This window comes from Rhinolophus sinicus, linkage group LG10 (assembly GCF_036562045.2).
Source record: "Rhinolophus sinicus isolate RSC01 linkage group LG10, ASM3656204v1, whole genome shotgun sequence".
Lineage (NCBI taxonomy): Eukaryota > Metazoa > Chordata > Mammalia > Chiroptera > Rhinolophidae > Rhinolophus > Rhinolophus sinicus.
In genome coordinates this window covers 51,762,152-51,776,286 of record NC_133759.1, presented here as the reverse complement: position 1 = coordinate 51,776,286, position 14,135 = coordinate 51,762,152, and the positions used below count along the sequence as shown (strand labels likewise).

Genomic DNA, 14,135 nt, shown 5'->3' with positions numbered 1-14,135 from the left:
GGAAGAAAAATGATAGTTTGAGAAATTTCTTGGTATTTTCCTCTTTTCCTAACAGAGGTAGGGTGGGGTAGGAAGAAAGAATGTTGGACTATGTCTGTGGAGGTCTGGCTTGCAGCGGGATATTGCCACTGATTTGCTATGGGAACTGAGTCACTGGCTCTCTGAGCTACAGTTTCCTAAACCATGTGGTGAAAGAATTGCTGGATCTCTAATAACTTTAACAGTTCTTATAATATTACAGATTTTTTTTACCTCCCCTAGATATTTTTCTTATTAATCTCTAATTCTTAGAAAATGGTGTAAAACTATTATTAGCATTCATGTTTTGTCTGTTCTGCTAAATTGTAAGGTCCTAAACAATGTGTCACATTCAGTTTGCTATTCCTCACAATTTAACACTGTAACTTTCATAAGTTAAATAAATATTTGAAGGAAGGGAGATTGAGTTAAGCTATCTTTGGTTTTGTTTTGTTTTGAAGAGTATTTTTCAATGACAATTGTTTTATTTTTTTTTTTGGTGAGATAAATATCTTTTAGCTAGGTGATAATGATTAAATTACAGTTATTATTACTTCCCCCTATTTTATATTATACAATAATTTGTGGATTATTTTACAATATAAAAATCCAGAAGCAAGGCATTATGTTAATATTCTATTATGCTGCTTTTTGGTAAATAAACTCTCAGGGAAGATTTCCTATTAACACTTGGCATGGTAAAAGGCTAACATAGTGAATCAGGATTATTTACCATGTGTAACTATATTAGTCAGGACTCCTATAGTTGCAAATGTCAGAAGATCAAGCTCAAACTTGTTCAACCAAAAAGGAAAATGTATTTGACTCATGCATCTGAAAAGTTCAGGCTTGGCTGAATCCGGAGCTGAATGATGTCATTAGGACTTAGTCTTACTCTTTCCATTTCTTGTGTTTTTTTTCTCTGTTGGCTCCCATGTGAGGCCAGCTCTTCATTTATGGTGATGAGGCTACTAACAGCTCCAAGCTTACATTCTAACCTTTCAGCAATCCTGGTATTAGGACAGTGCTTCTTTCAGGACAGTTCTAATGACTGAGTTGAACTGCATTGTTTGATTGGGTCATACACGGGGATGTACCTGCACTCATTATGGTTCTGGGTATTTGGAATACACTGACTCACTAGGACTAGATTATGTGCTCACACTGGAGTCCAGAGGTAGTGTTTACCTCCTCCTGAACTGAGGACTGAGAATCATGGTGGGGTGTTTCCCTGTGGGAAAACTGGGGACTCTTAAGCAGAAAAAGGTACAAAGGATGATGGGCAAGTAAGAACAGTGGGAATCCACAACAAAACTACGAATAAACAAGTCCTAGTTCTGTAAAACAAAACTATTTTAAGTCTGTTTTTATAGAAAAGTAATAAACTAAGAAGTCACCTCTAAAGACAAATTTGTTTCTAACGTCTACTTTCCACTGGAGCTTTCTGATGTAGCTTTGTACATTGTAAAAGTTTTAACGTAAAGCTAACTCATGTAAGTTATGCATTACATTTGGCTGCAAATGACAGATCTAATTACAGTGGCTTGAACAGACAAGGGTTAATTTTTAAGAAGTGTGGCAGGTTGTGGCTGGTATTGGTTTGGTTCCCTGTGAATGTGAGTCTCTTGATATTTTCTTCCTGGTCCCAAAATGGCTCCTTGAATTTTGGCCTTCAGTCCAGGTTTGCAGTAGGAGGAAGCTGAGAAGTACAAAAGGGCAAGAATTGCTGCTGTATTTATTTTTTCTCCGTGCTTTTTAGAGTATAACCAGGAGTTCCAAACACAACTTTTGCATACATCTTATTCATCACATGGTCACATATATCTTCTATGGAGGCTGAGAAATATAATCTTTTAGTTGGGCTCAGTGCCACTCCAAATTAAACTAGGCTATATTACTAAGGAAAAGGGGAACAAAAGGATATTGGGTGGCTGTCTTGGTCAGCTTGGGCTGCTATAACAAAATACCATAGACTGTGTGGCTTCCACAATGGATATTTACTTCTCACAGTTCTGGAGGCTGGGAAGTCCAAGATCAAGGTGCTGGCTGATTTCGTGCCTTAGTGAGGGCTCCCTTCCTGGCTTGCAGATGGCCCCCTTCTTGCTGTGTCCTCACATGGTAGAGAGAGAGATCTGGTCTCTTCTTAGAAGGAAACTAATCACATCATGGACTCCACCCTCAGGACCTCATCTAAACCTAGTTATCTTAAAGTTCCAAATACCATCACGTTAGGTGTTAGAGCTTCAACATATGCATCTGGGTCGGACACATACATTTAGTCCATAATATTCTATCCTTAGCCCCTCAAAATTCATGTACTTCTTGCATGCAAAATACAGTAATTCAATCTTAATAGTCCCCAAAATCTTAACTTGTTCTAGCATCAACTGTAACATCTAAAGTTCAAATCGCATCTACATAATTGAATAAGATATGGGTAAGGCATGGAGGTATGCTTCATTCTGAGGCAAAATTCCTCTCTAGCTGTGAACCTACGCCTCCAAAATACAATGGCGGGACAGCCAAAGGATAGACATTTCCATTCCCAAAGGGAGAAAATGGAAGGAAGGAAAGGCTATCAGATCCCAAGTAATCCCAAAACGTAGTAAGGCAAATAACATTAGAGCTTGAGGCTTGAGACTATTCCTCTTTGGTTCATGCTCTGCTTTCCAGACCCACTGGTGGTCTGTCAGGTGGAGTTGCACTCCCAAAGCTGTCTTTCCCTGCCCCCCACTCCCGTAGTCCTCCGCCCCCCAAGGCTGCCTGTGGGTGGCTGCTATCTGGCCTGAATCTGGAGAAGCAGCCACCCCCTAACCCACCCCACCACCTCCTCCCCACCTTGAAACTGAAGAGGCAGCCCTGATTATCTCTGAATCACCTTTGTGGTTATTATTCCTTTGTCTTGAAGAATAGCACACTTTTGCAGCTGCATAGTTCTAAGGTCCAGTCCTACAGGATGTACGAAGTCTGACAGTCTTACTTCACCTTGTGCTGGGTGGCTAACTAGGTTTTCGGTTCACACCCATTCTAACCTCCTTATCAAGCTGCTGTGGGGCCACACCCTCAATGTTCTCTTCAGAACAATCTTCCTCACTTTTTGGAGTATGAATAGAATGATAATATTCCAAATCTGTAAGTTCTGGTTCATTTTTGCTTAAGAAGGAATTCCTTCTTCGATTTATTTCTCTCTTCCTGCGTTTTACTGTAAGCCATCAGAAGGAACCCAACTGCTCCTTCAACACTTTGCTTAGAAATCACTTCAGCTAACTGTCTAATTTCATAGCTTGTAAGTTTTATTTTCCACAAAACACTACAATATAGTTCAGCCAAGTTCTCTGGGCACTGTACAAGAAGAATTGCCTTTTCTCCACTGTTCAATAGCATGGAGATCTCACCAGAATGGACTTCACAGTCCATATTTCTACTAACATTCCTTTGATGATTATTTATGTATTCTCTAAAAAGACGAAAACTTTCTCTACAGCTCTTCTCTTATTTTTATGAGTCCTCACCAGAATCATTGCCCTTAGTGGCAATATTTCTAGTATGCACCTCAAAACTCCTCTGGCTTCAAGCCATTATCCAGTTTCAAAACCACTTCCACATTTTAGGTATTTGTTACTGTAGCATCCCACCCTCAGTACCAAAATCTGTATTAGTCTCCAGAGAAACAGATACAATAGGATGGATGGAGAGAGGAGAGAGCGAGAGCAAGAGTGTTTATTACACGGAATTGGCTAATGAGGCTGTATAGGAAAGCTGAAGACCCAGGAGCGCTGATGGTATAGTTCCTGTCTGAGTCCAAAGGCCTGAGAACCAGGAAACCTGAAGGCAGAAGATCAATGTCCTAGCTCGAAGACAGTCTGGCAGAGAGCTTATTCTCCCTTATTCAGCCTTTCTTGTTCTAGTCAGGTCTCTAGGAATTGGATGAGGCCCACCCACATGGGGGAGGGCAATTTGCTTTACTCAAGTCTGCCAATTCAAATGTTAATCTCATGTAGAACCACCCTCATAGACACACCCAGGATAATATTTAACCAAATAATATCTGGGCATTCCATGGCCGAGTCAAGTAGACACATAAAATTAACCATCACAGTGACATAGCAGTTTCATAGATATTAGTTACATAGATATTACAGAGATGAAATACAGACATGTTTAATTCCAAGCAAAAAATGTCTCCTATGTCCAGATATTTTTATCAATTCCAGTGTCTTTTATTTTGCAAATAATTTATAAAAACAGAATAATTTATTATATTTTGTTTTGTGACTTACCTTTTTCTTTATTTTTTAAAATTATTTTTCAATTACAGTTGACATTTGATATGATTTTATATTAGTTTCAGGTATACAGAACAGTGGTTAGATATTTATATAATTTACAAAGAGATTCCCCCCAGCAAGTCTAGTACCCACCTGACACCACACAGAGTTATTACAATATTATTGACTATATTCCCCATACTGTACTTTACATTCCTGTGACTATTTTGTAACTACCAATTTGTACTTAATCCATTCACTTTTTTCACCCAATTCCCCCAACTTCGCTCCCATCTGGCAACCATCAGTTTGTTCTCTGTATCTATGACTCTGTGTTTTGTTTGTTTGTTTATTTGGTTCTTTAGAGTCCACATGTAAGTGGAATCATATGGTATTTGTCTTTCTCTGTCTGATTCGACTCAGCATAATACCCTCTAGGTTCATCCATGCTCTAGGATGTGACCTACATTTTTCTGCTTGAAACATATACTTTGAACATTTTTCTGCTAGAAAATATTCTTCTATGACATTTTTAATGACTGTACAATAGTCTATTGAGTGGATATATGATATTTTTCAGTCAATCCCCTATTGTTGGACATTTAGATGGTTTCCAATTTTTCACATTATAAGCAACTGTATTACAACCTTGTTATCTCCTAATGTTTAGGTACAAAGGCAATACATGCCCCTTCTAAATAACTAAAACAACACAGAACTGTGTAAAATAAATAGCAAAATTCCCTATTTCTGTTCACCAGCATTTCTATTCCCCACCGAACAACCACCATTAATAGTTTACTGTGTATCCTTCTGAACTTTTTTATTTTCTGACTCCTCTTTTTGTTTCCTTCCATTCTACTAACCTGTAGCCTTTTGTTTTCTGCTCTTTTTGTGCTCAGCCTCCAGCACCCTCTTCTCTCTTCTTTTCTGGTTAGCTTGGGAAACCACACAAGCATATTTGTTAGAATTATGTGTAAGTTTAGACCAAATAATTTTTAAGTGAAGGTTTCACATCTCTCTGATTAAAAAGCATGAACTTCACTGGTTACCTTTTTTGTTTGGCATTTCTAAGGCTAGTAGACATATTGAAACTGTCTCCTGGCAGTAACAGGGTCAGACAGTTGGAAAAGTAACCTCCAAATAAGTGAGGTGTTATTATCTTTACTTTTTATTAGCTAAGAGTGAATTACATTTAAGAAACATTTTTTATGTTACCTTTTCATATAACTAACCATGAAAGAACAATTCTAACAAATAGAACAGTAGCTAGAGTTTTTTTTAGTGTACTGATTCATTCATTAACTATTTACTGAGTGCCTGCCACGTGCCAGGCACTGTATAGATACTAGGAATGTCAAGATGAAAAACCAAAGTCCTTCACCTTCCTGATTATTTTTAAGCTTTCATAAGTACTATTTAGAAAGCATCAAACAGTGTATCTTATTGTCTTTTTTGTCTGGATCTTCCCTTCAAAATCTGCATTTGGACATTTTTGTCTCTCAGAGACCTGTGGCAGTCAACTCAGTTCTCTGTTGATAACACATTGGTACTTGAGCCTCTGTGTATTTCTCTGTGCGTTTTCTTGCCAGCGCAAGTATAGTTATGGCCCAGCAGTTGCAGCAGCATTTAGTTTAAGAGCGAGAGGGAAGTCCTCTAACTACCCAAGTAGGTGGATATCTAGGGCATCTGGACTCCCTTCAGGTCCTTTTGGTAAAAGTAGGTACAGAAACCTGGCATTCCAATTTACATCATTATCTAAAGCTCCCTTCCTTCCCTCCCCTTTAGGTCCTTTTGGTAAAAGTAAGTACAGAGACCTGGCATTCCAATTCACACCATTATTTAAAGTTCTCTCTCTCTCTCTCTCTCTCTCTCTCTCTCTCTCTCTCTCTCTCTCTCTTCTCTCTCTTTCATTCTTTCTTCTTCTCCTCCTCCTCCTCCCCTTCCCTTTCCTCTCCCTCTGCTCCTTCTTCATCTTTTTTTTAAACTATGAAAATTGCTAAAATGCCAGGAGTTTGGTTAGGGGTAAATAGGGAAGTGTGGAATGTTTTTAATCCTGTCCTCAATGTTGTTGGTAATATTAGAAGAGCAGCAGAGCCATGAATTCAGTCATGCTCTTGGCTAAAACAGCTTACCCTGACTTAAGCGCGCCTCACATGAAAAAAGACCCAAGGCTTTAGTTGACAGTAAACGCAATCCGAGCCAGTGATGTGACCTGGCTGCCAGAACAAGCAAATGTGATCTGAACCAGCATTAATAGAAGGTTGGTGGCTGAGACAAGTAAGGTAATAGTCCCAGAGTATACTCTGCAGTGGTCAGATCACACCTGGAGGATGGTGTTTCCTCCTGGGCACTGCATTTTAAGAGTGATGTTGACAGGTTGGAGTATATCCAAGTTGGGCAACAGCATGATGAATAGCCTAGAAACTACATCCTTTGAGGAACACTTGGAGGAACTAGGGTACTTTACCCTGGAAACTAGAAGGCGTGACGATGTAGGATAACCATTTTCAAATAGTCGCAGGGCTATCACATAGAAGAGTTGGACTCTTCTGTGTAATCTCAGCAAGCACAACTTAGGCCGATGAGTGTACATTACAAAGCAGCTGATCTTGTCTCCCTAAAAGGAAGAATTTTCTAGCCCTTACGAACATCCAGAAAATAGCAGCTTTGCAAGTTAGTGACTTTATTTTAATAAGGGTGTTAGGAGGGTGGCTGGCTGACCAAAGATTTATGAATAGGACAGGCGATTTGGAGAGATGACCAGATCTAAGCTCCTTTCAGATTCAAAGGTTCCAATGACAGAACCTTATGAAGGAAGGAAGCATTAGTACTTTTCCTCTCAGATCTCATACAAGTGTTAACCACAGAAATTATGTTAACATTGATGCTAAGGTCAAACGTCAAAGTTATGAGGGTGGAAGGCATAAAAGCCATTGGAACGTTTTTGTTTTACCTGATGCTTCTGGATTTTGTTTGAGTAGCAGTGTTTGCTTGTTTTTTCCCAGCAGAGTGCATGATGTTTTCTTTATTTTTAAGATTCTTTAGAGCCCTGGTGTGCTTTCTTTCTCATCAAACTTATGGTCCTCTTAATATGTTGTTCTTAGGATACTACATTTTGATAAGATTTCTCTTAATTCAAAATTATAAAGCAGCATTTCAGGGAATAGCAGTCTGTGCCCACATGTCAAACAACCAGCCCTGTGGAAGAACTGGTGTTTAAGGCTCATTAATCATTAATAATGAGGTAGCCTCCAGGAAAATGTTTGCACTGGGATAGTTTGGCTCTTTCCGACCATCGGTGAGGTAAGTAGGCTGAGAATGATCATTCCTATTTTACCAGAGCAGAAACTGAGTTTTGGAGCAGGTCGCTTACCATGTGACCATAGGTCAAGCTGGCTGTAGAATCTAAAACTTCGGACTTCTAGTCCAGTGTTCTTTCCAATACTGTTTTTAATGCTAAAGGCTACTGTTCTTTCCTAAAGTGGGTTTAAAGACTTACTTATAGAATATAGTTTTTTTTTTTTCTTAACTACAGTGGTTCTCTGGAGTAGGAGGGCAGACTGCTTTGTCCAAAGAGTTGGCCTTTCACTTCGATGCTGTCCCTAGTTCGTCTTATGTCCTAAACAAAGTCTCTAGCAAACATCACGACTGATATCTCCAGATGCTCAACCCTCTCCTTGAAAACAGGATGCTAACACTTACTCCAAATAAAGATCCTAAGAATGTGCACAGAACAATGTTTATCAAATGGGGTAGATTTGACTGGGCAGTGCAGTAAAAAGCTTGGGAGCTCAGGCTCAGTCAGAGAGATCTGGGTTTAAATCTTTGTTCTGCCACCTACTGGCTGTGACATCGTCATCTCCTGGATCATTGGGATCCTTATCTGTAAAATGAGAATAATAATAGATTTGCCTTTTGGGGCTGTTGGGAAGATTAGATAACATGTTGTAAAAGCATGAACACTATGCTATTTAAAAAAAGACATTCATTGTGATTTATTATCCATTGTCTTTTACCCATTTTTCTATTGGGGTATTACTGTGTGTTTCCTGTTTATTTTCACTGTGTGGTTTTTACTGAGCATAGTAGGTGCTGAGTAAATCCTAGTCGGTAATATCATGCTGGACCAATAATAAGCAACAGTTCAACAGTGTAAGTGTCTCCTGGGTTCCCAGCCCAGTACTGCTCTCTGAGAATACAAAGCTGCCAGAGACTGGGCCCTTGCTAAGAGACAGTGATCCACAGGTTGCTGTGGACGTCAACCTGGAGTTCCAGCAAGGTCTGGACATGCGTGAGTGCTTACCTGCAACCAAGCCTGAAAGGTGGGAGGGGCCTTGGTGGAGAGGGAAAAGCTGAGTGAAGGCACAGAACTCCTAAATCAGCGGACTACGTGAGCGAATTCTAAGCTGGCATCGGAGCTGTGATACTTATTGGGCTAGTCATGTAACCGCTCAGAACCTGTTTCCTCAAGGGGGGAAAATAAATAAATAAGTAAATAAATAATTATGTCTACCTATTAGCCATACGGTGAAGATTCAGTGAGGCAATATTTGTAAAGGATTCGCTTGGCACATCAACTGGCACAGAGTAAGTGTTCAATAAATGTTTGTCATCATAATCATTATGTTTTAATTTAATCATACGTTATAATTATGAACCGTGTCATTCCAAGAATAATTTATTCTTTGGTCGCCGGACTGCGAAGGAGGGCGTCAGGACTCATAAACTATCGTTTCAGTCTTGAATGGCTTTAAGACTAGGAGGCCAGGGCCGGCTTCACAATCCTAGTCAAGCGCCAACGTGACGTCCCACGTCCGCGCAGTGACAGGGGCGGACCCGCGCCGAGCAAGGCTACCGAGGTCACGTGGGCCCAGACACCGCCCAGACGCCGCCCAGGCGGAGCCCGTCCCCCGCGGCTGCGGCAGCGGCGGCTGCGCCTGCGCGGAGCCGAGCGCGCTCTGCGGCTCGGTCCGCGGTGAAGGCGGTGCGAACAGCGAGGGGGCGGCGGATGGCTCTGCGGGGCCTGGCAGGCTCGGGGCCCAGCTCCCGCGGGCCATTAGAGGAGGCGGTGGCACCGGCTGAGGAGCGCGAGGCGCCGGCCATGGTGGCGGCAGGAGCCGCGCGGGAGGACGATGACGAGGACGACGGCCGCGGCCGGGGCCTGCTGCGCTGGGACGGCTTCTCTGCCTGGCTGCACTGCGTGTGTGTGGTGGGCTTCGACCTGGAGCTGGGCCAAGCCGTGGAGGTGAGGCCCGGCCGCAGCGTGGTCCCCGCGCCCTGTCCGGGTTCCCTCGCCGGGGTGGCCCCAGCAGAGCGTGTGGCCCATGAGCCGGTGGGCCTGGACCCCGGCCCCCGTGCCTCCGGGCGTGGCCGGCCGCCCCTCCGCCCGGGCTGCGGTCCATCGGCAGTTCCTGTGGGAGGATCTTGGGCTGCGGCTAGGGGTGAAAAGTTCCCTCAAGGGCTCTCCTAAATACTTGCTGATCGTTTTTTTTTAACCCGGTGTCACAGGAATAATTAAAATGTTTAGCGGTCCCCGGGGGAGGCTGCAGGCAGGATGTTTGTGACTTTTTCAAGAAGTGAACAATGCCCCTGACATATGGTGAAATATAATAGCTGAACCACACAACCAACTTTTTAGACTCAGATTGTTTTGGTCATTCACAGTAGTAACTCTTAGAACATTCCACTCAGCCTAAGCCGAAATGCTTAGCTCAGCATGCATTTTCTCCGTTTCCTCCTTTCAATCCTCATTTCTGTTATTTCTTGCTGTTGCTTCTGAAACAATTGTTCTGAAAACTGATATCAGGATGAATATAGGGAAAATCGTTTGCTTGTGACTCTTGTCAATTGCCCCATCTTAATGGCGCCTTATTGAAAGGCCTTTGCATCCTATCTGTTCTTGACATTGTTTAGGGTCCTTTTTGCAGCATAAGAGATTGCTTGTTTTTATGTGTCCAAGAAAAACGTTATCAGAAAGATATATGTTTAGAATAATTTTTTTTTGTGGTAGGTATGACAGATTTTAATGAACCATCTGAGTTGGCCCAGAAAATTGGCCAGCGGAGGTTTTTCTCAATGCGAAGCTACTACTGCTTTTGTATTCATCCTGTCTTCTCTGTTTTATCATTATGGAGTTCAATATATATTAAGTTTCCACAAATATCTAGGCATTAATGTGGTTGCTGGGCATACAAATATAAATGATAGGCTCTAACTTATATTTGTAGATTGAGACTACAATTTGAGGAAAACCAAGAATTAATCACAGTAGCAGAGAGGGCTAAATGCAGTTCCTGGCATTTTAGTGGTGTTCAATAAATACTTGCTGATGGAATGAATGAATACATGAAGGATTCTTTCTCCTACTGAGATAGAAACAACAGTTCCCAAAGAATTTGAAGAAGGGACTTATAAGCCACCAATCATTTACATTGACGCAACCTGAAGTTATATGTATAGCAAAAAACAATTGAAACAGCATAGGATTGGGTTGTTGTAGTTGATTGCAGTTTTACATAACTACAGGAGATCCTTTTGGACTCTGATGATTTGGGACATTCTTTATAACAGTGTATTTTTCTGACCAAATAAACAATACTTAGCATAATTGAGGTGCTACAAAAATATGGATCATTAAAGGACTTATTTTGAATTTCATTTCCTGTAGTATATGCTACTCTACAGAGTTTTCTTTAGGTCAGTAGTTACTAATTTTTTGCATCCTGGAACTTAAAAAAAAAACCTCCATGAACTCTCTCCATCAGGAAAATGCTTACTAATACAAAATTATGTATTTGCTTCCATGGACTACCTGGGGGGTTAGCTATGGACCTTATAATCTATTGTTCTCAGATTAAGAATCACTGATTTTAGAAGGTGTAGGATGAAGTTGGGGAAGATTCCCTAATAAAGGACCCAGAGATAGATAAACACATTGAGATGCAACACAACTTAATTTTATCCTGTTTTCCTGAGAAATGTAGAATATTGCATTTTGCCACTTTTAAATGAAAAAGGAACACAAATTAGTAATTAATATAACATAATAGTTGAAGTATATATTTCACTTTTGTATTGTGGCCGTATCCAGACCAAAAATGGACAGGAGGGGATGGCTGTAATGGGACAAGAAGGTGACTGTAGAATTGTGTTGGAGACGTAACATATAGCCCTACGTACTATAATGTACAACCTTGGGGACTCGGGAAATGAATAAGAATAGGTAAAAACTAAGATTGGACAGTAATATCCTGGAACCCACCTGTGTTATCAAAAAAGGCAGTTGTTGAATCGTCGGGTTGAGAGAGACTTGAGAGCCAAATGCATAAACAGCGTCACTTATTTAAGCTTAAATCCCTTCTAAAGAGATAGTGTACTGATCAAAAACTCGGACTCCAGGGCTGTACTGCCTAGGTTTGAATCTAGGTGATGGCGCATTATTTAGCTTGTCTGAGCCTCATGTTCCTCTGTAAGAGGATAAGTTAATATTGGTGAAACTACTTGGGACCCAGTGAGACCTATTAAGTTTGTATTTGGGGAGCATTGATATTCCAGAAGGGAACATTGTCATTTTCAATGGGGTGAACCGCTAACTTGCTTTGTGAAGATGTGGCCTTTGGACCTTAGTTTTTTTACTAGTAAAATGAAGTTGAGTTACTAGAGTCAGTACTTTTTTTTTTTTTTTAGTAGGGGAACATTTTTCCCCGGTGTAAATAAAAATCTAATGTATCTCAATGGCTAATATGGTCAAAATGGGGCCTGTGTATGTATGTATATTTGGATATTTGGTTATAAACAACAGAAACCAAGCTATAACTCAAGCCAAAAAGGGAAACTTGCCGTAAGGCCACAGAGGTGTTTTCAAGCTATCCAAAGTATTAAGCTAGTGGGGCTTCAGCGAATGGTTAGAGCCCAGAACCAGAGAAGCCTCTTGTTTATGCTCTTGTTTTATGGATTTTGTTTATGCTTCGTGCTCCCTGCAAACTGACTTCCTCTGCTTTTCATCTTATGAAGTTTACTCCTTTCAGCCACATTGATGCAGAGAATGTGTCACTTTCATTCCAAACACCAGAGGAAGGTACTCTGGCCTGGTTTGGGGCAAATTCTCTGATGTAATCAGCTGAAGACCTTGGATGGTTGGAGATTGGTCCCTGTTGCCTAAAATGTCTGTCGGAGGCCCTGTATTCGGTGAAGGGACAGTTAGGGGAGTCTTTTGAGCTGAAAGAGACTGCAAAAGGTGTTAACTACAGGAGGTGCACTAAGCTTTTTTCCCCCTGAAATGGCCCTGAAGCATCATCACAGTATCCAGGAGTCCTCTGGAACAAGTTTGAAATTCCCTGGATTTTCCTATGTCACTACTTCTAGCTCTGAAATTACCTGATTATATAGTAAAACCTTAATTATCTGAATCCAGAATTGCCTCATTTATTCAATTTTACCCCTGATTGAGTAATATAATAATATGTTCATTGTTGAAAACTTGGCAAGAAAGAAAATTATAAACACTAGAAAACACCACTCATACTTAGAAACAACTGCTATTAATACTATTTAGCATTTTTCTTAATGCTTTTTTCTTTATAAAAGTTTGTATCTGTCAAGGGTTAATTTGATTGTTAGTAACAGAAACTGTCTTAAATTGAAGTAAAGAGAGTGATTGTAGGGAGTATCTTGGAACCCATTTGCAGGAAACTGGAATGAACCTCATGAGATTTGGAAAGCCCCAGGCTTTGCCTTTTGTCTCTTTGGAGCTGTTTGGTCTTTTGTCTCTGCTTCACTTGGCATGTCTGCCCCATTGTCCATGCTGAGGATGGTTTCCTCTGTTAGTATCTCAGTTTCTGCTCCCCCATGTCGCTTGACTTTGGGTTACTGTAGTACTGATTTTAGTGAAACTGTACTTTTGTGTTCTGGAACCAGACTGAAGTGTAATTCAAATACTGGAGTATCTGACTGGCTCAGCATGGGTCAGGTGCTCCCTGTTGTTCAGTAAGCTGTGGTGCAGTCACAGGAGTGGCCACTTAGGCTCACCCCTGCAGAAGGAGGAAGGGGACACTACCAAAGCGTGGGCTGGGCAGCAGTCCCCCAAACAGGTCTACTGTAGGAGTCTGCTTTCGTTGATAAACACTCAGAAACAATTTGCCAGATCATTAAAGACTTCATAAATATACTTTTACAAACCATAATTTATTTAACCATTTTCCTTAATTTGGATAGTCATTAGTTTCCCTTTTTTCCCTTCACAGTGTAGAGATTTGTTTGCTGCCTGTACACACATCTTAGAGATATTCTGCATTTTTGAGGGCCTTTAAATCATGTGAACGCATAGGACATCATAGGACCTCGCTGAACCTCCTGAACCTCTCTGCCCCCCGGTTTTTTAAGAATTGAGGCATTATTGGTGGCTTTTCTCCTCTTGAAGGCTATGGCTATGACCTAGCAACATTTTGGACAGAATTTCAATCTAGTGAAAAGAGCACAAGCTTGGGGATTTTGAACATTTGTTAATCGTCTGATTTTTGGCCAGTTTCTTCAATTCTCTGAGTTTCATTTTCCTCAGCTATAAAATGGGGAAATAATATCCTGAGAATGTTGTTGGAGGCACTGAGATAATACGTGTAAGAGTTCATGCCCGTCAATTAATGCATGCCCAATATGTTGGTGCCTTTTATAGTTAGTGTCGTTGTAATCAGTGTGGGACTGTTCTTGGCTATTCCCTCACTCCTGTTATCTTGCTTTAAATTGATTTGAAAAAACACAACTTTGGATGTGAATCACAAGTATTTAAAGCACTTCCTGGGAATCAGGTTTATTAGATTTCATTTTGCTGCTGATCTGTGACATCACCTA

The 14,135-nt window shown here is 40.9% G+C and overlaps 1 protein-coding gene across 2 annotated transcripts in view; it reads left to right on the top strand.

Annotated features, from left to right (window-relative positions):
• The first annotated feature begins 9,185 nt into the window (after positions 1–9,185).
• The window catches only part of DENND6A (DENN domain containing 6A), a 43,328-nt gene continuing 38,378 nt past the window's right edge, over positions 9,186–14,135 (top strand). Inside the window, exon 1 of one of the 2 annotated variants that reach the window (XM_019724186.2) lies at positions 9,186–9,534. In XM_019724186.2, the coding sequence (XP_019579745.2) occupies positions 9,298–9,534 (237 nt within the window). In that variant the 5' untranslated portion in view covers positions 9,186–9,297. The remainder of the gene's footprint in view (positions 9,535–14,135) is intronic. The other variant, XM_019724185.2, reaches the window with a different exon arrangement.